At 41.7% G+C, this 27,112-nt stretch overlaps 3 protein-coding genes across 4 annotated transcripts; 2 read left to right on the top strand and 1 right to left on the bottom strand.

The window, feature by feature from the left end:
* Nucleotides 1-753: 753 nt before the first annotated feature.
* On the top strand, nt 754-5,442 carry LOC121621247 (neuronal vesicle trafficking-associated protein 1-like). Its single transcript, XM_041957644.1, has 5 exons — nt 754-834; nt 1,174-1,307; nt 1,587-1,703; nt 3,191-3,301; nt 4,110-5,442. The coding sequence occupies exons 2-5, from the start codon at nt 1,179-1,181 to the stop codon at nt 4,308-4,310; spliced, it is 558 nt and encodes a 185-aa protein (XP_041813578.1). The 5' UTR covers nt 754-834; nt 1,174-1,178; the 3' UTR covers nt 4,311-5,442.
* stx18 (syntaxin 18) lies at nt 4,603-23,253 on the bottom strand. The gene is made up of 11 exons (XM_041957615.1): nt 23,066-23,253; nt 11,540-11,607; nt 9,830-9,945; nt 9,501-9,578; nt 9,218-9,284; nt 9,000-9,091; nt 7,518-7,609; nt 7,276-7,334; nt 6,825-6,894; nt 6,638-6,718; nt 4,603-6,517 (listed from the first exon to the last, which is right to left on the bottom strand). The coding sequence occupies exons 1-11, from the start codon at nt 23,216-23,218 to the stop codon at nt 6,422-6,424; spliced, it is 972 nt and encodes a 323-aa protein (XP_041813549.1). The 5' UTR covers nt 23,219-23,253; the 3' UTR covers nt 4,603-6,421.
* A 52-nt stretch (nt 23,254-23,305) lies between these two features.
* On the top strand, nt 23,306-26,856 carry LOC121621231 (myb/SANT-like DNA-binding domain-containing protein 4). Of its 2 annotated transcripts, none has more exons than XM_041957634.1 (4): nt 23,306-23,452; nt 23,699-23,994; nt 24,275-24,404; nt 25,078-26,856. In XM_041957634.1, exons 2-4 carry the CDS (start codon nt 23,703-23,705, stop codon nt 25,460-25,462), a joined length of 807 nt encoding a protein of 268 aa, XP_041813568.1. In that variant the 5' UTR covers nt 23,306-23,452; nt 23,699-23,702; the 3' UTR covers nt 25,463-26,856. The 2 variants fall into 2 exon arrangements, with proteins under 2 accessions (XP_041813568.1, XP_041813560.1); XM_041957626.1 differs by having other exon boundaries at nt 23,699-24,000.
* The last annotated feature ends 256 nt before the right edge of the window (nt 26,857-27,112 follow it).

Here is a 27,112-nt window from a genome sequence, read left to right as displayed (position 1 = left end):
TGCGGTAACTGATCGGCCACTCTGGTGAGCTAAGAGTTGCTTATTTACACACCAGACAGTGACCATAGGGGATAAATCTGAGAACCTGACAGCTAAACATTGAGCTGAAACGCACATTAATGAGGAGGATGAGAGGATTTTGCCATTGGACATTGTCACATTATTTTCACATTCTCGTTTGATAAGTTAGAAATATAAAAAATACAGATCATAGGCACTTTAAGCAGTTTCAAGTAAGGCTATCTCCACCAGGCAGCCAACCACCAAAACAAATATACTACTTTCAGATGACTGTAACACACATTTTCTATGACCGTTTGTCTGCTTATCTTCCATTAAATCTGCTCTATGGAAACCAGAATGAATGCAAAGATGACCAAAAAAGTGTGTATTTGGCAGGAGATACTAAACCTGCTGACTGTATGCAAACCACAGACTGAAATGCTCCAGACTTACACTCTACAGTTGTAGAAAATCTGGCTTTAAACCAAAAAAACAGCAGGCTTCCCCTCGTCAGAGCAGCCCATAAAAGCATCGCGAACATTCAGATTGTTTCTCTGAATGTCAGCTGCTGACGGGCTCCGGCTCCCGGGTCATCGGATGTGTGCGGATGGATGAGATGAGGATGTTACATCACTTGCAGTGCAGCCAGACGCCAGCAGCAGCATCCAGTTCGGAGGTAAAGGCGGCGCGCAGACCCAGCTGGCCATATTGTGCAGCGGCTCTCCGCAAATCGGCTGCGTCACACCTCAGAAAGCAGCGAGCAGCGCTGGCGCAATAAAGTCACCGCATCGGGAGAAACACGCCGTTTGAAGACGCTACTCGGCCGAGCTGGTGAGTGTTTGGATGCGGTGAATCGTTTTTTTCTTTCCCCCCCTTCACGGTGATGCATCGGTCCCATTATATGTCGAAGCTTCGCGTGTCCTCTCCTGCGCTTTTGTGCTTCACAGGCTTCCTCGCGGCCCGCGCGGCGCCTCACACCGCGCGCAGCATTGTGTTTGATCTGTTTGCATGTGCATTAAAAAAATATAAAAAGAATCCTAATTGTACACTCAGAGGCTGAATTGAACGGTGGACTTGTGATTGATTTATGCACGCGCACAAGAGCTGGGGATGATCGTTAATGCCTCTCGTTGAGGAGTGATGAGCGCGTGTGGTGTTTTTTTCGTGCAGGGAAAATGGTTAAACTGGGGAATAATTTCAGCGAGAAAAACACCGGGAAGGTGGTTTCTGAAGACGGATTTGACACCATCCCCCTCATCACACCTTTAGATGCCAGTCAGCTGCAGTTTCCTCCACCAGATAAGGTAAGATTTTAGGTTGTTGTTGTTTTTTGATATTTCTATGGATATTGAGAGTCACACCGAGGGGCCACATGTCTTTATTTCTATGTTTCTGTTATTCCAATTAGTCCAATTAAGCTGGTGAAAATGAAGCAAACTAATTGTCATTTCTAAATGGAAAAAAATACAAATGATTTTACCCATCCTGCCTCTGTAAACTCTCATTTCCTCCTGAAGCCACACACCAAAGCTGATTGGGTTTTCTCCCCTGTGCATATGTGTGTGTTATGTGTTTTCTACCAGGTGGTGGTGAAGACAAAGGCGGACTACGATGGCGAGAGCAAGAAGGGAAAGCTCCGATCTCCCAAAATCGCAGAGTTCTCAATAAGCATCATTGAAGGCGTATCTGAGCGACTCAAAGTAAGAATAATGCCGCTGCCATCGTTTCGCACATCATCCCATTCCCAAGTATCTGTCACACTCCCACTCACACATATGCCGGAGAGCAGACAGCTGTCTCCCTGCAGCTCAGGACATTTGTCACCGCCGTCATAATGTCCTCCCTCCAATCCAAGTTCTACTCTTCTCCGCTGAGGCCACCTTCATCTCCTGCGTCCTGTGCAGCCCTTCATCCTGCTGGGCTACACAGGCAGACATAAAGCACAATGATTCACTTAACCCCGCCCTGAAACTCTCATTAATTCAGCTGCTGCCATGGCGATGGCCTCCAAACGGCAGCATCTCTCCCGCCTCCCTCAACGCCCTCCTTGGCCGGCAGATGTATTCAGCTGTTCAAGCCATATAGAATGATTAAAACATATGCTCGTGTGAAATTAAAGGTCAAGACACAGTCCTGGCTCTGGATCAGAGCTGGGTGACTGAATTACGTATGTAAAACACTTCCCTGCACACTTTGAAATTCCTAAGACTGCATGTATTCTGCATGCAGGCTGTGCAGCACTCTCTCCTGCATGTTCAATATCAACAGATGAAACCTTCCCTGTGAGGTGTGGCAGGCTTCCTTTAGTAACAGAGCTTCAACTCTCAAACATCTGAGAGCGAGGAGGCACATCACTGTCTGAGAGAACACAGCTCGCATCCTCACACCGGCGATTTGAAATGCTGCAGGCAGCCCTTTCATCGCAGGTAGTCTCTTTTATAATCTCCTGTTGCCGTGCTTTGTTGCGCCGTCTGCTCTGCTGTGCAAATGCAGGACTCGCGCAGACAGATCAAGAGAATACCCTTTCATTCATACTGATACACGCTGTCAGCAATTGGAGCAAACTTGTGTCAAACACACTGGGGAACGGTACAAACAGTGCTCGGATGCACCTTGCTCCCAGTCCGGGAAATCCTCAAGGATATTCTGTCAGTGCAAAATCAACATTTGCAGCAGGATTTCAGGCTTTCTCAGTTGCAGCTGTTCATCTCAGAAGTATAGAAAAAAACATCTCTGCCTTTACTTCTAATAATCCAACTGCTCCACAGGCGAAATAGCGTTCATATCGACTCATAGAAATAACTAGCGCGCACCTTGGGGCTCAAGATCTTGGGCAATAATGAGGCAATTTCTCCCACACCTTGTCCTATCCCCCTCCCACTTCCTAGAAACACCAGTAGCAGTTACATAACTCCCCTGAGAGGTGAGGGCTGGGCTGTACAGATGGTCACACAAGCCATTCTCCTGTTGAGTTACTGTATGCAGAACATCCTCTAGCCCCGGCCAGCTGTCAGTAAATGTTGCACACGTATGCATTCATGTATTTAGAGATATGAAGAACACCATTTAGAGGAACGAAATCTCGTTTCCTGTCGTGAAGACATGCCTGGGAGGTTTGAGGTGTCCTTCGGCAGAGCTGTCACACAGGCCTTGCGCTGATGATGGAGCTGTCGTGTGTCTCCTTTAGGTGACCTTGCTGGTGATCTGTGCCCTGGCCTTCCTGGTGTGTGTGGTGTTCCTGGTCGTCTACAAGGTCTACCAGTACGAGCAGCCCTGCCCCGACAGCTTCGTCTACACGGTAAACACTCGCGACGAGCGGCACTGTTTGCGACCCTGCCGCATCTTACCTAAGCGCACCGATGCTCTGTGATTTGTGACGCGTTTTAAGCATTTCTGACACTCTTTAGATGGTTTTCAAGTAGTTCAATAGTTTTCTGCTATCATGTCTGTAATCAAATGATTTTCTATTTTAAATTATTAGTTTTATATGAATTTCATCACTTATTTCACTACTACCACACGTTATAAGATAAATAACACAAACGTCCTCTTACAGTACAACTAAAAACTGAATAAATAAGCAATAAAAGTCACCATTGCTCAGTTCAGTGCACTCAGGTTCGGCGGCTTTGCTGGTACAGTGTTACTTGAATGGCTACTTGGCTAATGTGCTAGCTATTGTTAGCGAACTTCAGAGAAACACTGCTGTGTTACGGGCATTATTGAGTTATTATTGATTTTCCTGACCTTTCATTCCACTTGTGTGACTGCTCCAGTCTCTCCGGTAGCTTAGCATTTTAGCTAAATGCTAACAGTAGTATCAAAATTGTCCAATCAGCTGTCACTCGCAGCGACAGTGGCCACTGTTTAGAAGTTGGTCTTGTGGTAAAATGTGTGATTTATTTTCTGTATCAGCCTAACCCTGTATAGATATGTTCATTCATTCCTTAAATATTTTTTTCTGGTTCGTTTCTCATTTAACGGAAATCTTTTGCTCTGTTCACCCAGCCAGTGCTCCACTAAACTTCCCTGTATCACGTCACCTTCTGTGTTCCCATTGTCTCGTCTTGGTAACTTTCATCTTGTTCCCTCTCTCCCTGGAGCAGCAAGGCCGCTGCATGCCGGCTGGGATGTATGGCAGCTACCCCCCTCAGGGCCCTGGGGGCCGCGGGCGCCTCTTCACCCTCATCAACCACTACAACATAGCCAAGCAGACCATCACCCGGTCAGTATCACCATGGATGACCATCATGTCTGAGGAGAAGGTCACCCAGCAGGAGACGGAGACTGCCCAGAAACTGGCTTAACCAATCTGGGATGAGGAGGGGGCCTCACCTGCTGCAGGAAAAAAATAAATAATACGGTTGTGCTGTTCAAGCAAACCTCAGAGTCTCTCTGTGGGCGAAAAGTCAGCTTCTCTTGCCCGAGGTGCTCTGCTGCTTTGCTGTTGTAGTTTGTCCGGCTCTCTGTGGAAATTTTGTTTTCATCAAAGCGAGCCTCACAGTTGGGTGGATTCACGGTTTGTTTGAATAGCATATGTTGTTATTTATTTACACTTCAAAACAGAGTGGCCAACGTGTAAAAAAAAAAAAAAAAGCCACAGGAATACAAACAGACACACACTCACCGTCTTTGTACATACACGTAACAGAACTCACTTTAGTACTCACATTGTGAAATGACTGTGAACCATCTCGTGTCTGCGTCGCTTGTTTTAACGCACATGCACGCAGGACTCTAAAAACAGTTTGCTTTGAACCTCTTTCCTTTCAATTACGTCAAGTGCTGATAGCGCATGTCAGACCTCGCGAGGTCCAGCAAGTGGTAAATTTCTCATGAAGCGACAAAGTCTGCAGTATATTTGCGACTGAGGTCATCTGTGTCAAAATATTTTACTGTCATGATATTGTGAATAAAGAGGCTTGACCTGGAGGAAGCCTTTTAACCAGCGGGGGAAAAAAAACAAAACTATTTTAATTGTGTTGTTTTGACGCAGCCCATACTGCTCTCTGCATATAGTGCTCTTAAGGAGTTTTTAGTATTTGATGCATCAAATCTTTGGAACCAGCATTAATGATTGTCTCCACTCATTGTGAACCATGTGCTTTTCTTTGCCAGCTACATGAGACTTAACGGTTACTTTTCATAACATACATTTTATGCTACTGTATTGAATGTTTTTGCATTGCTAGTGAAGACACTGTATTGCGCAATGCTTTGACTTGATTAATGTCACCATAGATGGCAGTTGGTAGCCATCACAGATACTAGACTTAGGTTGATGTAGTGGAACAATCTGACAGTAGTCGCTTGTCCTGTTGCTTTTTTCTGTATTTGTCATTTAACTTAAACTGTCACAAATTCTGTACCTTTTTCAAACAATGTAATGAATACCATTGAAGTGCATTTGCTACATAAAAATGTTCAATGAAAACCGAAATAAAGTGCCCACATTTCACACCCACGTCCAAGTGGAATCCATACATCGTTAAGAACATTTTCATGAACTCCCAGAATAAATCTCGTCGGTAATGCTGAAACTCCCTCAGTGCAGAAAATAAATACAGTTAACAGCTCCAGCTCCCTTCAGTCAAGATCAAAGAAAAAATTCTGTAAGCTGTAATGCTTGAACTAGAATACGGGTTAATCCTAATAAAAAGATTAGCAGGAATATCGGGACGCTGTGTGAATCAAATCTCTTGTCGGCAGCTTCCCCTCTTTAGCTGACACGAGCCAAGACAGGCCGTGGCTTTCTGCTGATGTTATCTGAAAGCTTGACATAAATATCAAATGTCTGAACTGCTATGAAATGATATCCTGAAGTAAAGAAAGAAGATACAGAATTTAATTAAGAGTACTGCTTAGTTTTACTAGAAACTGAGTGGTGTGTCAGTACAGTTACGCTGTGATAGACATCAAATAAATTGTTCTGCTGCTCATAATTACCTGGAAAGCAAAACATTTCTCAACATCTGACAGTGAAGTAAAATTTATATGTCATTGGATGGGACACAAGATTATAGTCTGTTAAATCAGTGTTCACGGGACAGCAAAGTCAGTGTGATGCCAGTCGTCACAGTATCCTCTAATCTCAATAGCGCGTTTTTCAGTCAGTCAGACACACTTAGCTGCAAATTATCACTGCTTTTAGAGGTGGAGGAAGGCTGCCTGACTAACCATACACACACTGGAAGTGGACACAGTGCTCATCTCCATACACGTGCTATTAAACACTGAACATAGATGGTTAGCGTCAGGGAAGAACGAGCTGCTGTCTCCTCTTGAACACAGGGTCTTCATGAAGAACACCAGGTCCAGCACGTTCAACTGTACATTCAGTCTCAGTGTTGTCATCGTCTCTTTATGTGCCAGAGCCAGACGGTTCCCTGTCATACAGAGTCCATGTCGGCTAGCTGTGTTAGCTGTCATACCAGTCCAGGAAGAGGAGAGAGAAAGAGCACATGACCAGGAAGAACAGGATCCAGACCCGGAAGCCAGCGTTGTTTTTGATTGCCTTGTGAAAGAAGCAAACAAAATGACGCTTTACTGACGGGACCAAAGGAGAACATAACATAAAGTCTGAACAGCAAGTGCAGAATGGATGGGCTGGTTGTTTCCATTTAGAGAACGCTACCTCTCGTATATCCTCATTGCCTTCTTTGACGTTTTCTGTAGCGCCCACAACCAGCTGATGAATACTGTCTATCTCTGTTTCCTGTCGCAGAGAGAGTGACATGAACGATGAGCGTGTGCACAACTCCTCCCCAAAACACTGTGCATTTAAACGACCCAGTGAATGAAATGGAAGGACGTCAGCTCACTTGTTGCAGGACTTTCTCAGCAAAGATCTCCTGCAGTCGAGAGATCTCCACCACCTTCCCCTCGATTTGCCTAGCAAGGAGAGCAAGAAATATTCCATGAAAACCATGTGCTTAGCATATGTAAGGCCTTCCGGGTGACATTAGTATTACAGGGGCAGGTCTGGTGTTTGCTAATTTTCACCTCAGGACCATTTTGTTCCATCTGGAACAAACACACCGCAGTCATAATTTCATGTCCTTGGGTCATTTTAATCCTGTCTGAATCCACATTTGGTGCTGCACATAACTCAGCTGGTACTTCAGTTACTCGGGGGCTGTTGATATTTAGTGGGAGGGGGAGTGACAGTGTGTAGCACATTAAGAAAAGGATGAAATCACTGATATCCCCTGCAACAGCCACGCTGTTCAGAACAGACGTAATAAAAAGGGACCTGCACTGAGCGGCACTCACCTCACTTCGTCCACCAGGCTGTTCATCTCGCTCACCAGCCTCTGGTTCTCCTGCTCAAACTAGACAGAAATACACGGTACTGAAACATCCTCATCAATAACCCTTATGCAAATGTCAGATGTTCATGTAAAGCAATGAACGTGTGCTTTACTGTACGAGTATAGCTGTACACACACGGATCATAGAAATCTACATGTACTGTATGACAGGAAGAGTAAATAATGGTGTCTGAGGTGCCACACCATCTGGATCTCCTCAGGAGAGAGCTCGTCCTCCCTAAGGCCCTCCTCCCACAGGTTGACAGGGTCATCCAGAACCTCTGACGCGCTCTTCTCTACAGGACAGAAAAACATAACTTTAAAAGTCGTCACGTGTCTACAAAAGCTGCCTGCGTCATTCCCCTTGTTCATCCGAAGCACTCGTTAAGTCGTTAATTCTCTCTTTGAAGGGAGAAATATAATCCTGTGTGGTTACTTGGATGGATTTAGTTAGATGATTGTGCTCACTTTACGTTTGCCCACAGTGGAGTTTGAAATATTGAAGCGGTGAGTGAGAATAGATGTAATATAAATTGTAGGAGCGCGGTGATTCATCATGATCTCGAAACATTACTCGCCTGACGCCTTGGCTGTGCGCTCTCAGTGGTGCTTGATGAAAATGGCTCATTAAATGGAGGAGAGTGAAGAGGGGCTTCTCTAAGCACAGGAATACTATTGCTGTCTGAGAGGTTCAGCAGCAAGGTGACAATATGCAGTACAAACACGCTGCCAAAGGCCTTTTTACGTTGACTGTGTTTTTCGGAGATACCGGGGCCAGTATGAGCCATGCTTTTTAGTCTGAAACACTGTGACAGCATGAAGAAATAAAACTGCAAATATGTGCATTTCTTTGTTGGAAATTTGAATCACAAGAGCCAATTAAAGGAGATGATTTTGGTGCCTTCAGTTTGTTTCTCTGAAGGGATGATAAGGATGAGGAAGTGGTGTCTTTAAACAATTTTCATGATTCACAATATAATCCTGTTAACGCAAAACTAATGACGATGAAGACAATTTGCAGACAATGACACTGAAATGGATTTAAAATGAGAAGTGTAATGCCACTGTTAATGCCAGTAGAGCTTGAACGAAGCAGCTGCTGCCGTTGTTTTTGGATGACGACATGGACGAGAGTGGTCCTGAGAACGTTCAGCGAGGAAGAGACGACTGAGAACCTTCTTCCTAAGATATCTTAAGATTTGTCACAGTCAGCTGTCAAGCACATCCCTACATGTTAATGATTCCCTACACCTGATGGTTTCAGTTACATAAACCTGCAGAATTACAAGTTAATGGTTGTGATTTAATCCAAGCACCCACAATGAATCATAAATATACAGGTAATAATCAAACACCCGTTCATCTTTAATGCAGTCCATACTGCTTTACCGGCATTCTTGTCATCATTCATGTAATATTGTATTTCCAAGCAAATGCATCTACTGTTAAAAGAATGATTACCCTTAGTGTTTCCTTTAATATTTATATTGTTGCGGTACATTTCTGTCACTAGTCCCATTTTCTTTCACCTGTGCAGAACACAACGAAAAGTGCACTAAAAGCACAGAAATAGCAAAATACATAAAAAACAAGTCACGGTCAGTCAAGAACAAACATGGAGCAGGGTTTCTTGCACTAGTCCTTGCACTGCTACAGAAATAGAGTCCAGTGTCTCTGGGGCCTTACCAGAGCTTTCCTCCTTGACAGTCTTCTCCTCCGTGGGCTCTACCTCTGGCGTTTTCTCCACTCTGCTGTGGTGCTCTGGTGCCAGTCTTGACCTGAAACCCCAGAGCACAGGCTCACGTGAATCAGCAGCACATTTTTAAAGTCTCCACAGCAGGAGAATAAGCAATACTATGAGGTGAATGAGGTATGCACTGAGAGGGACAGTTGCAGATACTCACAGCCTCTTCTTGTCCACCATTCTCTTGACTCTGATTGCTCTCTGCTCAGAGTACAGCTTACATACTCCTTCAAAACAATCAACACACACATGATGTAACCATGCAGTCCTGCTGGCTAAAATATAGTTCAGTGATTTTAGGTATGCAGTATTTGTGCATACACGCTACTCTCTGAGCCAGTACATGTCCTGAAGCTACACAAATGGATGCAAACAAAATAGTCCATAGAGGACAAGCTATTAGACATGTGCTGTGTGAATTGTGATGAGTTGAATGTACTCACCTCTCAGATACACTTCAATGAGGTCCAGCACTGCCCCTCTGTGCTCCCTTATCTGGGCTGATGACACCTGCTTCTCCGCTACGGGGACGACAATAACACATTCACTTATTAAAGACAAACCCACAGCAAACTGACAACAACTCCAGCTGCCCGTCAGCTCCTGGCTGATGATTTGAAAGTTAACATATTTGAGAGTCAATCTTATAAAATAAAATCTAATGAGCAGTATCTTTAATGTATGCTGCATAACAAAATGAGCAAAGATGTTTTACTGCTCTATTGATATTTGTAAACTAGCTAACGTGCTACACAGTAAAACAAGCACACACCTTCATTGCGTAGCTGCTTGATGGCCTCAGAACACGTCCTCATGAAGATCTGAGCATCCTGGTCAATCTGGTCTCGCTCACTGTCCGTCATGCGGGTAAGATCTGATGAGATGAGACTGGAAAACACACAAGAACAACCACAATAAGTTTAAATTGATTTTTTTAAAGTAATTCTCCCTGGCAGGGAAACCCATGAGCAGGTCTCCAGAACATTAAAGTTTAAACCCTAAAACAAACAGATTCATTCAAGCTTCCACAAACGGACGAGTCAGAGTTTCCAGTTTATCTGAGCTCATGTTTTATTGCCATGAGAGGAAACTAAAACAATCTGAGGAAACATGCACAAACATGAGAACACACAGAGACGACCCTCACTCAAATATAGTGATGGCGTGTGGCTGAGACTTAATGTCTCCCTCTGCTGGACACAAGATGTGCCTCAGGACACAATGACACCCCTCAGCTAAGAGGATAAATGTGATGATGGTGATGACTTTACTCTGGTGTTATGGTGGATTGTGATTAGTTCAATTGGATTTTCAATTAGCTTGATTAATTGAACTAATTCTTGCAAAACGTCCCAGTATTATTGTAAAATAAATATACTGAAATGATTAGTCAATTGACAGAAAATTAATCAACTATTTCAATAATTAATCAATTGCTCAAATTAAAGAAATTTTTTTACATCTTTGGGTTTTGGACTGTTAGTTGTCAGTAATGATTAATTTAAAATGTTGCATTGGGTTCTGGGAAATTATGATTGTGATTTGTCACTATTTTCTGACATATAGACAAAAAACAGAAAATAATCAGGAGTTTCTGGTCCTGAAAATGATCATTAGTTGCAGCCTCTAAATTAAACAAACACGGCAAAAACAAAAATGCAGCAATAAAACACAAAGTTGAGCAAGACATCCTTTACAATACTTAACATGACCAAGAGACTGATTCTGTTTCAGATACATGTCATACATAATGAATTCTATTGATTCATTCAGGCTTTGACTTGGTCTGAAACAATCAGCTGCAGTACTGCAGTACTAACTGTATAAACATTAGGAACAGAATTCAGTTTAAGCTATAGTCCCTAATTATTCTGTCAGGCAAAGTCAAAGTGAGAAAAAAGGAAGTTGATAAGAAAATTGGACGGAACATGAATGGCTAATGACGAGGCTGAAGGTAGACGAGACCTGCACACATACCACTGATGGCTCCTTGATGGATTTTCCCACCACTAAACACTGCTGCGCTCCACCCATTGACATTGCTAATGTTCAGTTAATGTGTTCTCTCGAGGCTTTATCAACAAACCTAACAAAACACAGGCTACTCCACAGAGCCACACCTACAAAACACAGAGGGGGCCTTGAAGGGAGGAAGGCCTGGATTAGTCCCAGGGCGTGATTTGTTCTTCACTTGGTTGCAGCTCAATTATTCCAGACAATTAGACTGGAGCCTGCCGCTATAGACCACCCTACTCGCTGCTGACCTTGTGCCAGCACACAGCTCCTGCAGCACACACACACACACACAGACAGCAGACATATTTGATGGTAGCTTCAGCTAGCCCTGACTCCTGACCTTCTCTGAATTTTGTCACAATCAAAGTGTTGGTCTCTCCTCCGGCCTGCCCTGCAGCCTTGAAGGGGTTTTACCGCTGCTGTTGTTGATTGCGGTGGATTACTGCGACTGTTTGGAGAGGCTTACCTTCCGGCGCTCACATAATCTTTCCTGTGTTGCAGCAGAAAGTCTTTGAGCTTGGTGATGTTCGTGATCTGCCAAAATAAAGTGAGAAGAAGCATTACTCGACTGTATTCATGCCAATGAGTCTCTTTAAATGCTATGCATCGCTTGCTCCTTCAAATACCTTAACCATGTCAATGCAACTTAAGACAGAGTTTGTAGACATGTACCAGGAAACTATTTTCTCCCGACCACATTTAGACAGAGCAAGCGTAAATGTATAACTTTGTATTTATTGGATGTGACAGGCGGCCAATGTCCGTCTATCTCTGTGAATTCTCAATATTTGCTTTTGACAATTCATCAAGTCTGCGACATACAGAAATCAAACCCCCAATTTCCTCGTCAAACAGCTCTCATAAATAAAACCGTGAGCAGCTGCATACAGAGCACTGACAGAGCCATCTCTAATAAGCTTTAAATTCATGATCTGTTACTATTTATCGCGGAGAAAATGTCCAAGTGTGTGTGTGCACAGGGAAACCAGAGGAAACTTGGTTCAATCCAATATTTGCTCCTCTAATTCGGTCAAATATTAAAAAAGACCAAATTGCTTCCCTGTCCACAGAGCACTGCTGGCAGGGTACGAGTGGGTGTGAATACGCACACAGTGGGCTCTGTTAGATCCAGAAGAAGACAGAGCTCAGACAAGCCAAGGATTGAAAAATGACACAATGAGTTTGACTGTGACAGCGACCCCGGACCGTGGGAGATTATTTTGATAGCATAACGACGCTGTCTTCGGCCTTCAGCTTGTTCACTCTAACAACCTCAATTATCAAATTGCCTTGGCTGTAAGGGGTAACCTGGCACCAGCCGTCTAATAATGTCTCTAAACATTCAGTCCTCGCGCCATGGTGACCCGCAGCAGTGTTTTATTTGAGCTGACAATTGAAAAACGACTAGTTTTTCACTGCAGAAAGAAGGTGTCAAGATAAACAGGGCTGAGCAATTTGTTAGAAAGCTAGAAGTCCGTCTTTGGTTTAGAGGGTAATTCAGTGACGTATGACACCGCCGCAGGGCTCTAATTCAGGTAAGGGCTGTTGAGGCAAGCCGACCCTTGTAATAATACAATTATTTGAGGTCAAGAGTTAATTGTTGTTCAGAGCAGTGGAGCTTAGACGGGGGTTCAAGGGAGAAGAGAACCTTTCTTATGGTTCAAAGCCTTTCAAAACGTTGTCTGTGTTGTAGCGTCTCAGTGAATGAGGAGACTTTGAAGGCAGCTCCTGTGAGATTTGGCAGGATTTTCCAAAACTACAGCCATAAAACCTCCACTGAATAAGTGGCTTTTTATAATGTCCTGGGTGATCCTGTTGGTTGAAAGGATCTTGTTAACAAATGTGAACAATAATGTTTTCTTTCAAATAACACATTTGTTGGAGGGTTTTTCATCCAAAATAGCTTTTATTGAGTATAAGTTGTTAGTTGTGGCATCTTAGTTTGAGCTTCATTTATAATCTTTTGACTGGTGTTTTTAATGTTGGAGTGTTTTATCTCACCTGCTAGGTGATACACTCAAGCCTAATATTAAGTAGTTTATTTAATGTGGTGTAGAGCTGAAACAATTAGTCCATTGATCAATTAGTCAATCACACAAACATTTATATGCAACTATTTTGACATTAAGTCACTTCTTTAAAAAGATGCCACTGCTTTATTTGGACAGTGAGAGCTGGAGAGAGACGGTAAAGGCAGGGGAGAGAGGGCATGACATGAAGCAAAAGGCCGCTGCAGTGAGGCCTCAGCCTTGATACAAGCTGCACGCTCTACCAAACTCATTGGCTGCAGCTTTTCAAAGGTCAATATTTTCTGGTTTTCTTCTTCTGTGATCCTGAAGATAAATATTTTTGCTGTTTGGATTGTTCGTCGGAAAAAACAAAACATTTTATGGCATCACCTTGGGCTCTGGAAACTCGTGATGGCCGTTTTTTGTTATTTGCTGACATTCTACAAACACCTAAACGAGACAATAATCAGAGGATTAATGGATAATGAAACTCTTAATTGCAGGCCCGACGTCATCTTATAAAACTCCTGTCAGTATATTTATCTGTACCTATCTGGCCTTTGAGCGCTGTAGATGGGGGACGATGAGGCAGTGGTCATGGTGTGATTTCATTAAGCCATCGACTCCCCTATCTCAAGTAAACCCGGCTTTGCTGGTAAAATGTTTATTTATAGCTATGAAAACCGCTGTGGAAGCACTTTTTTGAGTTCTCAGTTTTTGAGACCATCCTTGGCCTGCCACAAAGTGGAAAATATAACCTCTTACATGGCATGACTAATTTATCTTTTACCATAAACTATATTTTCTGCTTGCAATTAGCACTTGGCATCAGCCTTTTATTTATATACACTCCGTACTTGCCTGCAGACGTCCGTCCATGGTAACGCACCTTGCAGGCCAGCAGGCAGTGCTAAAACCACAGCGTTGGAACATCAGACAACAAACAGAGGTGTGTGTGTGTTGTGGGGGTGCCGGGGAGTGTCAAGAGTGCTGCTCTGGGGGTTGAGCTGTCTCCTGTGTGTATACATTGGAGCTCAGATTCCCAGCACAACCTCAAGGGTTTGCAGGGGGTCAGAGGGATCAATTGCTCTTGTAACTTAAGACCCTAAAGAGCAAGTAATTCCTCAACAATGAGGAAGGGGGTGGCCTTGTGCATGTGGCTCGCCATATATGTGTGTGTGCAGCCGTATGCAAGTGCGTGTACGTGCCTACGTCCGACCGCCATAGGTGTGTGTGTGGGGCAGGGCTCGCAGTGAAGGCAGAAGGAGACAGTCTGCCGGGCTACATCTAATCTCGTCATCATCAAAGACCACCACTTTACCTCCTCACTTTCTCCTTCCCCCTACTTCCCTGCAGCCCCGATTGAGCCCAAACAAACCATCAGGGGGGATTATTATGAGGAAGAAAAGAAAAAAGGCTTAGCTAGCAGATTTCTAAAGGGCTTGGATGGCTCTTTGTTTTGTTAAATCCAGGTGACTTGACAGAATTTGATGATGACTGCCCTGCTTTGGTTTAAGTCCTTGTGTGTCTTGACCCAGGGCTATCCATACTGACGCCATGCCATGATGTGTTTAGGTATGTGGGTCTGATACAGAGAGGATGCTTCAGTGGAGAAGACTCTGCCACATGTTGATTTTATTATCATGTTTATGTCTGACTCTCTAATGGGTTCAGTTTTGTCTTCTTGTGTCTATTCATAGTCAGACCGCTTTTAGTCAGCTCTATAAACAAACAAAAAGTACCATCAAAGACAACTTTTAAGCCTATTTATGAACGGGGTCTTTGACCTTTTTTGACATGCGCTACAGTTGTATTAATGTGTTTTGATTTTTACAGGATAATTCATTTAGATTGGAAGCCGCACTGAGCAGCACTTGTATACAGTCTTTTTGTTTGCTCATTTTTGATCATGCAGGTCAGATCATGCATGGACACAAAATGTCAACTTCGGAAAGCAAACACGAAGGCTCATCAGTGGAGGGATCGTATGTTGTAAAGAGTATAAAGCTGAGACAACAACATGACTGCATTGTGCTGTCACATCTCTAAATCTTCTCCCATTTACAGCAAATTCTTCTTTGTCAATCAAAATCTGAGATCTAACTGAGGCCGACTGTGTAGGTGACAGCACTGTTGAGGCAGGTCTTGTGGGTTGAGGCAGGTCTTGTGGTTTTTTTGTGTTTTGGACAAAATTCAATGGAAACTACCCTGCTGCATTTTGAGGCAACTAAATCACATTTCAACAATCAATTTCATAAGAAACAGATGTATTGGCTGGGCCTGTCACGATTAACTCACAAAAACTGTGGCCACCGCTGTACGCAGCATAAATGGATTCAAACTGAGGCAGTGTTGACGGGCATGTGTGAAGTCAGGTAGATAAAGCTGCTGTTTTACAAAAACAAGGTGTGGTTTATTGTACAATATGTATTGCAATTGTTTAAGAAGCGTGATTATGCAATATGAGAACAGTTAAAATGTTTTCTGAAGTTAATCAGGTAAATCAACAGGTTCCCTCCTATCCTCTGACTCAGTGTTTCCATCTAAATTGTCCTGAGTCAGATTCACCCGCATGCTGGTTGTCTAACTGCAATGCACAGTAAGTGACTTTCTATGAAAGTGTAAAATCCAAAATTGCACACACCTCACATTTACACTGGGAAGGTGCCTCTGGAAATGTTGCAAGAGTGTCCTTACCCACATTGGTTTTGATTTCTGTCAAGTCATTTGAACTGTGTGTACATGCAAAATCAGCTTTCTTTAATGAATATAGCCCCCCAGCTTCGTTAACATAAATACATGTGGGCATTCAATACATTTTGACGTCTGGACTTGGAGTTGGCAACAATCCTACGCAGCCCTCACTGGAATCTAATTCTACGAACAGTATAATACTAATAATATTAGTGTAGCCTAATCTTTTTTCTGCAACTGTGCAGAAATCCTGGCTTTAACAGAATGAAAAGACACATGAAAAAAAACATGTACAGCATTTGAATGTTGATTTACAATTGGCATGTCAAACTATTCAGAACAGACCTAAAATGATCCCACATTGGAAAAATGGAAAGTTTGCCGATCTGTGACTTTTGGACTGACAGCTGATATGTTTCTCCAGTCAACCAACCCTAATGACAACTTGTCTGGGAATATAAAATGTACAAAATTACAAGTTCAGAAGAAGGTAACAAGACAACTTTCATAGATGGTTAATTGCTGAATTTGTAAGGGGAAAGGAAAACAGCCTTTCTCTCATCTCTTAATTTCAAATTTGGTCTCAAAAAGTGAAGGTCAAGATAAGACAATTGCTACGAAAACCAGAGGAACTGTGCATGTAAAAAAAAAGTCCTATCAGCATCTGATACAGTATGATTGATCTGAATAAAGCCATATTATTTGAGGAGCGGAGAAAGCGACTATAAGGAGAGTGCATACGCCTGGAAACAATACATTTCAGCTTTGAAATGCTGTGATGACAAATTCAAACAATACTCTAACACTTAGGCTTCATCACAAACATGAAAATAAGACTTGCAGAGTCTGCATCTCTGAGGCAGCAACCAGAGGAACTCTGCCTGACTCTAAAAACAGTCTTTTTCTGTTGACCTCTGCCTTAAACAATGTCTTTCATCTACTGGAGATTAGTGGTGACCACAACTGAAGTGAACACGCTGACTATTAGTTCAACATTATCTGCCTTAGTTTCACTTGATGCATTCTTTATAAATGTGAAAGGACTACACATAATTAATAGCCCAAGTCACATTGCACATCTTAATGCAGAACAAAAAGAACAGTAGTCTCTTTTAGAGCTGTCTCTTGCGTGTAGGAGCACATATCTGTTGTTGCCTCATGCTTCAGACTGTTTTGGAGTGTCAGGGTCAAGTATGCAGCCTGCTGTCATGTGTATTGGCGGTATTTCATTGATTGATAATCACTATAACTGAGGATGTCAAATGACAAAGCCTGACAACAAAAAGCATCAAAAGCTGCTGCTTTGCTTTGCAACACTTTCAAATGTTTAAATTGAGCCTGGTTTATTGAGCTCAACATTACTTTTGTTCCACTTCAACTATTTAGTCTGCAGAGTATCTGGTGTCCATCTCATGATGTAGGGTTTGACATACGTCTGTAAATCTGCGTTTCACCACTTCTTCCTCTTTTATTTTCATGAATCATGCAAAAACATGTTGTTGCACGCAGCGAAACAACATCACGACTGTGCTCAGACCTGACAGCAGATGCTTCAAAATTCAATTTGCCTGGCTTTCTTGGGAAAACAGTGCAGAGATTAGGCCAACTGGTAAAGAGACCATTTAGCAGCACGTTCATCTCAGGGTGATCCCTGCAAATCACTTCCCCATGGCTCAAGTTCTGACTGAGCACAGTCAGGGCTTTGACAGCTGCATGTGAGCATGTTTTTACCTGTGTGCCAGCATAGTCTGTGATTTGATGAGTGTCTTTTTTTTACCCTCAGAAATATTTATTGGATCTGTGTAAGGCTATTTTGTCAATATTCAAGTTGGTAAATTTTATTTTGAGTACTTTGGCTTTGTGCTTCTACCAAAAATGTTTTAACTTTGTTACTTCACTGACAATAACTTTCATTTTTAGAGGCATGGCAAAATATTCAAGACAGAAGGGCAAACTTCCACACTTGTGCACTTCATTCCCTAAATGGTTGACATTAATGGCAACTCATGAATGTCGCTGATGTATACCATCTGCTGCTGTGGCTCCTGAACATGATCTGTTAAATGCAAAAGATCTGCAAATATCATAAAAATGATCCTACAAAGTTTGGTCTCCATCTTTGAAATCCGCAGATCATTGATTTAACATATCCCAGTGTATTTCATTGGGAAAGTATTTTTCTTTGATGTTCATAATCTGACATTATTTGGGCCGATATAGTCCAGAGTATGCCCAACACATAACTTTGATGAAACTGAGAATGTTTAAAAACCATTTCGGACCTCGAAACTCGATCGTCACTAACAAAAATATTAAGTAAGCCAGACCAGACTGCTAAAATTCAAACTAAATGTCTTGAGAATATATGAGCACACTATTTCAATGTGAAAGTTGTCATAGGGAAGAGCCCCCCTCTCCAAAAGCACAACATACTTTTAAGTGCTGGCTGAGGGCCACACTTTTCAGGGTTTCTAAGAAAACACTGTGAGAAGGAGCCAATTTTGGAGGACCAATACTAAAGGCACAGTGGGGATCCAAGCGCTATTTTCTACACACAATTTACCAATTTTAAAGTGACCCCTCCATTTAAACTCGAGAAGGGCAGCATGCTGCGGAGAGAGCCGAGGTGAGCAATGAAACGAAGATCACAGTGCCCCAAACCGACCCCTATGAGGTAGAAGATTCCCCTGACCAAACCCCACCCTGTAAACACTGGCCCTCTTATTAGTCAATCATGCCTTTTCTTGCATTGCCATGAAAGAAGCTACATTTCCTTTTGCAATGAGTGGCTTTTTGAGTGGGAAAAAGCCTCGTAGGACCACTGTGTATTTGTCAACTTTGATGTTTTCTTTCTATTTTTGCGAAGCTTCAGTGGGAACTTGGAGAGTTATGCATGTCTTGAAGGGTATCCACATCTGCTGCGCATTAGGTGCCGGCCGTCAACATTGTTACTGGGGACCTAATTTAATATTTTCTCTGTTTTGATCTTCCACCTTTAATCACTGGCTCTTGGGAGGATCGGCTTTCCCCAAGAAATTGTTCGAGAGCTGAAAGAAAATGTTATTGCAGCATGTTTATGGAGTCATACATGTGAAGAGGGGACTTGAACAAAAAATGCTGCCTATGTCGGATTGCACAGAGAAGAATGGATAGTTGAGTTGTGGGTGAAAACCGCAACATAACTGTAAGCAGTCAGGACATTCCAAACTCGCAATTTCAATTTCTACAAAAGCTGCTTTACCAAGATGGTTTGAGATTATATCTGCAGCATGAGGGGGAGACAGCGGTAGGGGGGAGGAGAGCAGAGGGCAGGCACCACGGGATAGGTTTGGGTTTCTTTGAATCAGCACCACTGCTTTTATTAAACCACCATTTCTAATATCAACGTAACAGAACATAACAAAAACCCAGTTGTGCAGAGCTGCTGTGACTGGCCTCACGTTTGCCTCAAACTGATGGTTGGAGACATCAGGTACGACTTAAAGTTCTGACTCCCTGAGGGAAACGTAAAGTGGTTCTTCAAGGTGCCTTTGAAGAGGTTTGTGTTAGTGACATTCATGTCAGACCAAGCACTTCTTGCTGGAGGAGCAACACTCTTGACCAAGAGCAAAGGCTTTTAGTTGCCACTGATCTATCTCCGACTGCAAACCATTGATGATGCGTCTGTGCTTCAATGGGCTTCATGTCAGTGTCGCATGACAAGAGGTTCAAAATAACTTTTTTTTAACAATATATTTACGGTTGTGTGAATTTTCCTACAATCAGTATTAGGACACAGTCAGCAAAGTCTTTCAACAGAGGTACGGAAATCAAAATGTCTTTGCCAATAATGTAACCCCAACCAATAGTTGAACACTTCTAAGATTAGCCATGTTTCCATCCAATTGTCAAGCGAATTTGAGACGAACATTTGAAAAGTTGCAAAAAAAGAAAAAAAAATTAAAAACAAAAAGTGAATCAGGCACATTTTCATCAGCTGGTTTGGGGCCAATAAACTTAGCTATGCAAGGCGGAATTTCATCAGAAGGTGGCAGAAAAGGCTACCTTACGCATAGCTGTAATAAACAGAGTAGAAGTAGAGGTCATGAACCAGAAACAAAACTAGTTGTCTTACAAAGAACCTCAAAGAAGAAGAAGAAGAAACAGAACCAGTTGCCTTGGCCATCTACAATAGAAAAATGAAGAGAGGAAGAAAGGGAAGACATCTTCTTCCTCTTCTTCCCCTCCTCTAGGAACGGAAACAGCTGATCATCAGTCATGTGAACTAAATGTTGCCCACGCCAGAACTTCTTCAAAAAAGGTGGTTCCACCTCCCATTTAGTGCAATAACTCTTTTTTGAAAAGGGTAAAAAGCGAGCATAAAATCTTTTTTCCTACATTGAGGAAGTTTTTTTTCTAATTATCTCATGCGATACTTACACAAACCTGGCTATTGAATGCCTGTTTTAATTAGTTCAGGACATTATACGAAAACTTGCCAGGTCTTTTCAATCTAAATTAAGTGAGGAGAATGCTCTCCTCTATTTTCATAAGTAATGCTTCGGCAGCTTAAAGTCTAGACCACATTGGGCAATTTTCCGGGTCAGTTCAAAGCCCAGAAACCAGGCCTGTCAGTGTTGGGGGAGAAGTGGCACTCGGACCTGACAGTTGGCACAAAATATTCTGGGCTCACAACTGCTGAGTCTGGCCAGTTGGCCCAATGTGATTTTCTTTTTTTTTTTTTTTTCAGACAACTTAGCTTTTGTCTTCCCAGATCTCAAGCAGAACAGTCATTTATTCTGCACTGCCCACATTGGGCAGGATTTGAAAATTCCTGCAGTCTGACCAAGGTTCAAGTATAAATACTGGCACATCTATGAGTGCTGCACTATTTCAGTAATCTTTATTTCTCTGTGTACAGTAGATGACATTTTGGAAGTGATTTATCTTCAGAAGTAGACTGACTTAAGTTGTTGTAATGTCTTTGCAGTCTTTAGTTCATTAAGTATGTATTTATGTCTACTTAAAAATAATAATTAATAATACTTGCTCACATTGTTCTACAATATAATTGTCAAGCAGGTGTGAAACAAATCAGGCTAGCAGGGGAGACGGGGGCATTGCCAATTTAGTTTGAACTATGTACCAACATCATTGCCTCCATACTTTGAGAGTGGGTCCAGAGAGAGGCTATACAGACAAGCAGCACTGTACACAAACATGTGTGATGCATGAATCTCTGGTCTGCCAATCAGTCAGGAGCAAAGCTTGTGCCAAAGATATACTGTATAACACACAGACACAAGACATGTAAGCCATGTCCAAATTGCGAACCACAATTTACACCTTGACACCAGAACAGCGGGCACCCTGTGAGATGAGTTGGAGAAACAACAACAACAGGTAAAAAGTAAAAGCAGACATTAGTTCCAGTCTAACTGGCAGGAATGATGCAGTGAAGGATGGACAAAGGAAGGCCGTTATGTAGGTGACTGTGGAAAGCTACGTTGTGTTGAATACGTGGATGACAATGTATCCTGTAACCTGAAACATTTTATCTAAGTTTATTGCTCGTTAAGTTTAAAGTTTGAGGCAAAGTCATTTCATTCGCAGGGAGAAAATAAAGCTCTGACTCACTCTGTAATACGACCACAGTTTCTGGTTTGAATGAGTGCTCTGAAAATTATTAAAGTATATACAGTCAAGACCACATGGTTAATATCCATCCTTTACAAAGCTGTGAAACAGTTTCTTGGACATGAATAAGATCACAGAATTCATTTGTTGCTGTATTCTCCTGTATGATAATACTGGGGCATTGCTAATAAAGTCAGTTACTTTGTCCTCTCCAGTAAGAGTGGATGATATGGCCCTGAAAAAACATCCTGAAATTTCAGGGTAACTCTTCTCTGCCATTATTAAATTATTGTTATTGTTATTGTTATTATTATTATTATTATTATTATTATTATTATTACGACTTTATTAATCTCACAATGGAGAAATTCACTGTTCTTTAGAACACACGGGTGGGGGTGCAATTAGTACTGGAAGGTGCCAATAAGAACAGTGTAATTGTGTAAATAGGTAACAATAAAAAGAATTAAAAAATTTAAAAATAAGATATCCTATGTACAATGAATTTAAGAAAAAAATAGAAAAAGTGTTTTTGCTTAGAATAATATAACTATAACTGGCAAAGAGTATAAAAATGCCTCCTGGTGCAAGAGGAGTGGATTATAGATGTTTACAATCACAGAGGAGGTAGATGTGGATGTGGAAGTAACACTGATTCCAGGAGGAGAACTTTCCGATGCTATGCTGAGACAATATCATTTGTCACTCTTTTACCGTGGACTCAGTAGCAATGTTGCTTTTGCCTTCAGCCATGCTTGTTGTTGCTGAGCATAATGGTATGACTTCATTAGATCAACAAGCTAAAATATTGCCATTATGACAATATGTATATAGTGCTTTTATCATGTTAAAAATTACAGATATTCTTGTGAATGATATGATATGACACACCCATACTATTGCGTAGCAAGGTCTTAATAGGAGGTTACTATCAAAAAGAATCAGAAGAACAAAATATAACACAGCTGACTCGTGTGTCAACACATCAAATCCATAAAAACTAAACCTATACAGCACTTGCAAAGATGATTGCCATTAGGGCTGATTAATGTGAAGCTATCTACGCTAAGATCATATAAAATTGTCAAATGTCAGAGATTTTGCCACACGTTTTATACCAAGGCAACTATGCCTTTAATATCCCTGGCTGTATTATAGGCAATGTTAGAAATCAACAAGCATGACTGCATTATGGCAATACTGGGTTTTTCAGCATCAATCATGACATGCCTTGATTTGTCAGATATCAAATTTGGTTGATTAGCATAAAACAGACAGTGTTGCCTGACACTGTTTGTCTATTTATTAGCCAGAGCATTTACTATATCATCATTTTTCCGTATTGCCCACTCCTTCCTCCCATTTCATTCGTGTTGCATTCAGCACAATATATATATATAAACGCACTCAGTATATGCTGAAAGGCCTTGCTAACTATGAACAGCTGGTACACAGTCTACTAAACCCACGTATTGAGTTTCAGTTTGGCAACACCGAGCATGCAGAATAAGCCAACTTGCTGTACAGACTTCCTACGCTTACTGCTGCTTCTACAAAACAGCATGAGCAGCAATTTCACCACAGCAGCCCAGCATTTAGCCGTCTCTACGCGTAAAGTCAGTTTGTGTCAGTGCTAGCACAGTTAGCTCGAGTTAGCTCGAGGAAACACTCACCACTTCTTTCGCCTTCGGAGAGAAGCCACTCTTGGGTCTGCTCCTCTTGAGAATTTCATCTTTAGTAGAGTCGAAGCCTATTCCTATCGCCTTGTTCCTGGTTTTTACTGTCTTGACGCTTGCTTTGAAAAGTAAAGTTATATCCACAGCCATGTCTGTGCAGCTGCAGCGCACACCGCTGTAAACAAACTGACACGTCACCAAGTGAGGACGTCATTGTCCTGCGACGCTGTGGATTTTCCCTGAGACGGAGAAGAAATCCTTACATTTTTCCTTAAGGTTTTACCAGCAATTATTGACTATAGCTTGAGCTGAACCTCATAGTATTTACACCCTGAAAGCGTCTGACCTGGTATCAAGTTACTATTAGCCTTGATTGAGGTGCAGGTAGTGAAAATCTTTGAATTCCAAAAATCTCTTAAATATAATAACTTAAGTTAAAAGAGACTTAACTGGATGGCTTTACCTTCTACTTGCATGATCATGTTTAGTAGCATATTTAAATTCTGCCATGTTGAATTTGCACTTCATCTGCACTCTGTGTGTGTGCTGTAAGGATGTAAGAGGGACCAAAATGTGCATACAGACAATCAATCATCTAATCATCTGTGTGTGTGTGTCTCTCTCTCTCAGAAAAATGCCCTTACAACTAATTGAAGGGATGTACAGCAGGAAGCGACGGCCGAACTGGACGGACCAGGAGTGTCTTCTCCTTGCTCAGTTAATGCAGGAGAGAAAAGGCATAATTAGAGGGAGGTGCAGCACGGGAGTTTCAATACTGGATAAAAGACAAGCCTGGGAGGAAATAGCCCACGCCATCAACACCGCCTTTCCACAGATGCAGCGTACAGGTTCTGACTGTAACAAAAAGTGGGAAAATCTGCTGGCAAAGTCACGGGAGGAGATCAAACGACAGAAAAGGCAAGCAGGTACAGGTGAGGAAAAGCTGCTGTTTGTTAGCAATAAAAATGTAAAAAAAAAAAAAAAAAATTGTAATCTTATAATTAGTATCACTACATGTACAGTCTAAGACTGTTGGAGTAAGCCAAGACCTTCAGGGTGGATATGTGGGGATGGCTGCTGAAGAATACACTTTGAGTTAAAAGCCGAGAATATGAAAGAAGCATCTCAACATCATCACTTTTTGTACTGAATTAACTGTTCTGTATTTATCATTAATTAATGCAGAACATGGTTTTTCATTCACAGAAGGCCTGTCCCTTGACCAGTTCAGTACTGTGACTCAGTTAGTGATTTCTGTGATGAACCTCTCAGACATGCTGCAACAGGAGAGAAAAGACTCATCAATCTCAGAATTGGTGGAAACTCAACAAAACAGGTAATTTTTTAATTTGCTGGCTGCTTTTCGTTTGCCCAGACTGTATGAAAGCAAAACTTAATTGTATGGAGTGCTTTATTTGAAAAAACAAAACAAAACAGGAATTGCGGTCTAAGCGCCACCATTACAAAGGAAACATCCAGTATTTTCTCACTTACTTGCTCTTAATGTCCTTCACATTTACATTTGGATAATGTACAAACCTGTGAACAGTTTTCAGTCCAGTTGCCATGAAAAATGTCCATAGTGACGTCTGTGGATTATTTGGAGGAACATTGTTTCCGGAAAGAGATGCTGCCATTAAATTATGTAATAAAAATGAATTCACCTGCTTTGTATTGGGATGGGGCAAGCAAGCAAAGTTCGTACATATTGCAGCTTTTACACTGGTCATAAAGTGCTTCACTGTCTAAGAAACAAAATCAGGCAAATTAAAATAGAAACAAATAGCTAAAAACAAAGATAAACACACAGATAAAAGGAGGCAGAAATTTCAGAGGTGCTCTTTCAGAACTAAACCAAACTATCTACGTGGCTGGACACCAAGGAGTGGCAAGTGAGAAAATTTGTTTTTGCAATTTGGATGAACTGACTCTGTATGTGTTAAGGATGAAATGCAAATTCTTGTCAAACAAAGTCATGCACCAGCTTTGTTTTTGTTTGTTTTTTTCAGCGGGGATGAAGATGATTATGACCACACAATAGATGAAAAATTCTCAAACAAGCATCCACTGACCGAGCTTGATCTCCCTTCATACTCAGATCCAGCTGCTTCTCCAGCAAAACAGAAAATGACTTTTACTAATGTTCCTAAATCACTCGCAGTGGAGTTTAGTAGTCATCGTGCTGCTGGCTTTACTGTCTCTGCAGAGCAGCTAGATACTCCCTGCTCTACTTCTCCACCGTCAGTACACTGCGCAACATTGCGAGAGCGAATGGATTTGGAAATGTCTGTGCTGAGAAGACAAGAGGCCGTCCTCAAGCTGCAAGAGGAGTATTACACGCTGAAAATTAAGCTGATGAAAAAGCAAATGGAAGAGCCACTAAACAAGGACTGAAATAGTCTTAGAGAATAACTTGTTGCACCTGTTTGTGACTTGTGCCTGCCTGTGAAATGTGATCATTCAAGTCAATAGAAATTCAAGCAGTATTTCTTTGTGTTGAAGCTTAAATCGGTAAAATTTTTTTGTATTGCAAATTGTAGTGAAAACAGCACATTTAATTTGTTTGGAGATGCATTTCATGTTCTGCCTTTGAGAAATATTGATCAGGCTCGTGATGTCACACATGACAATGCCAGTGCGTTTCCTATCATTGTGCAGCCCAGTCGGCAGAAGAAAATGTTGGTATTGTATGTTTCTGCAAACCGGATATACATTAAATTGTCATTATAATATATATAAAATCTACATTTCAGCAGGTATCAAAGTGACGTAGTTCAGATTACTGGGACATGCATGCATATGAGCTGAATTTTTGTCATCCGCAGGAGGAAGTGATGGTGGCGGCAAATATATACATATTCATGATACCTGGTCTTTTGGTGGTCTCTCCCCAGTGTGGAATGGCCAATTGACATTTTCACAGGAGACATTTTTGACTTATGACATAAATAGCACAGGTGTAACCAATAACGATGACACCATACCATTAAGTGTGAGGCATGTGAACTATTGTGCACAGTGCAGTTATAATTAGTAATACTGGTTATACCTGTGCCTTTCATGCTATGATGTGAAAATATCTCAAGTATTCCCTCGCACTGCTATTCTTGTCATGGATAACTCCACTGTTGGTCTGGAGAGACTGTGGACAGCCATAAGTTTGCTTTAATACACTGAAGCAACTATTTGCTTCTTCCCACCTGCCAGCCGGGTCAACAGGACTGTGTGCAGTAGCTGATTCCCTCTCCCTTAGGTCTCACCTCTCTCCATGCAAGTGCCACAACCAACCAGTAGTAGTCCCTGGTGAGACAAAATGATCCCTCACCTGCAAACAAAGTCATTTCTGGTCATTGTAACATACATACATAGACCAACCATCCTGCCAAGACCACACATGATTTAAAATATTAGTATTGTGCATTATAGCAGATGATGGCTATTCATCATAACAAAAGAAAACCCGAAAACCTGATGAAACTTGTATGTAATTTATGCCAGATTTGATGTTCTCCTTGAATATAATCATTACTCTTCTTTGTGCAGTTGTAATTGCTACAGTAGTGAGCTAGTCTGTGTAGCTTGCTCATAGTCCCGTTATAATGAGATGCTTTTGAAGTTCAAAAAAAGTAATGCAGCAAGGTTTCTTTGTGTCGTCTGTTTATTCTAATGTACATCAATGCAAATATTATAGAATAAAATCTATAATTGCATAGATTTCTGCTTTTGTTTTGTTTTACAGTGAAAATGAAGGAATTCACCACATTTGGTGCCTCACATCGTTTCAGACCGGAGGATAAATCAGTGCAATAAAGTAGAATAAAAACTGACAATTTGGTCTTGTGTGAATCATTTGTTGCTTTGAGTACACATATTGTTGTTGACTGAAAACACTGATTTCATTTTGACGATAGCTGATGTCATAGTTATTGATATACACATCAGAGTATCACTTATACATCCCTGATTCCAAAGAGTTTGGATGCTGTGTAAAATATAAAACAGAATGCAAGAACTTGCTAATCCTTTATGACATATACTCAATTA

The sequence above is a fragment of the Chelmon rostratus genome, chromosome 2 (genome assembly GCF_017976325.1).
Source record: "Chelmon rostratus isolate fCheRos1 chromosome 2, fCheRos1.pri, whole genome shotgun sequence".
Classification (NCBI taxonomy): Eukaryota; Metazoa; Chordata; class Actinopteri; order Chaetodontiformes; family Chaetodontidae; genus Chelmon; species Chelmon rostratus.
The sequence above is the reverse complement of the archived record's forward strand: the minus strand, read 5'-3'. Positions and strand labels throughout refer to the sequence as shown.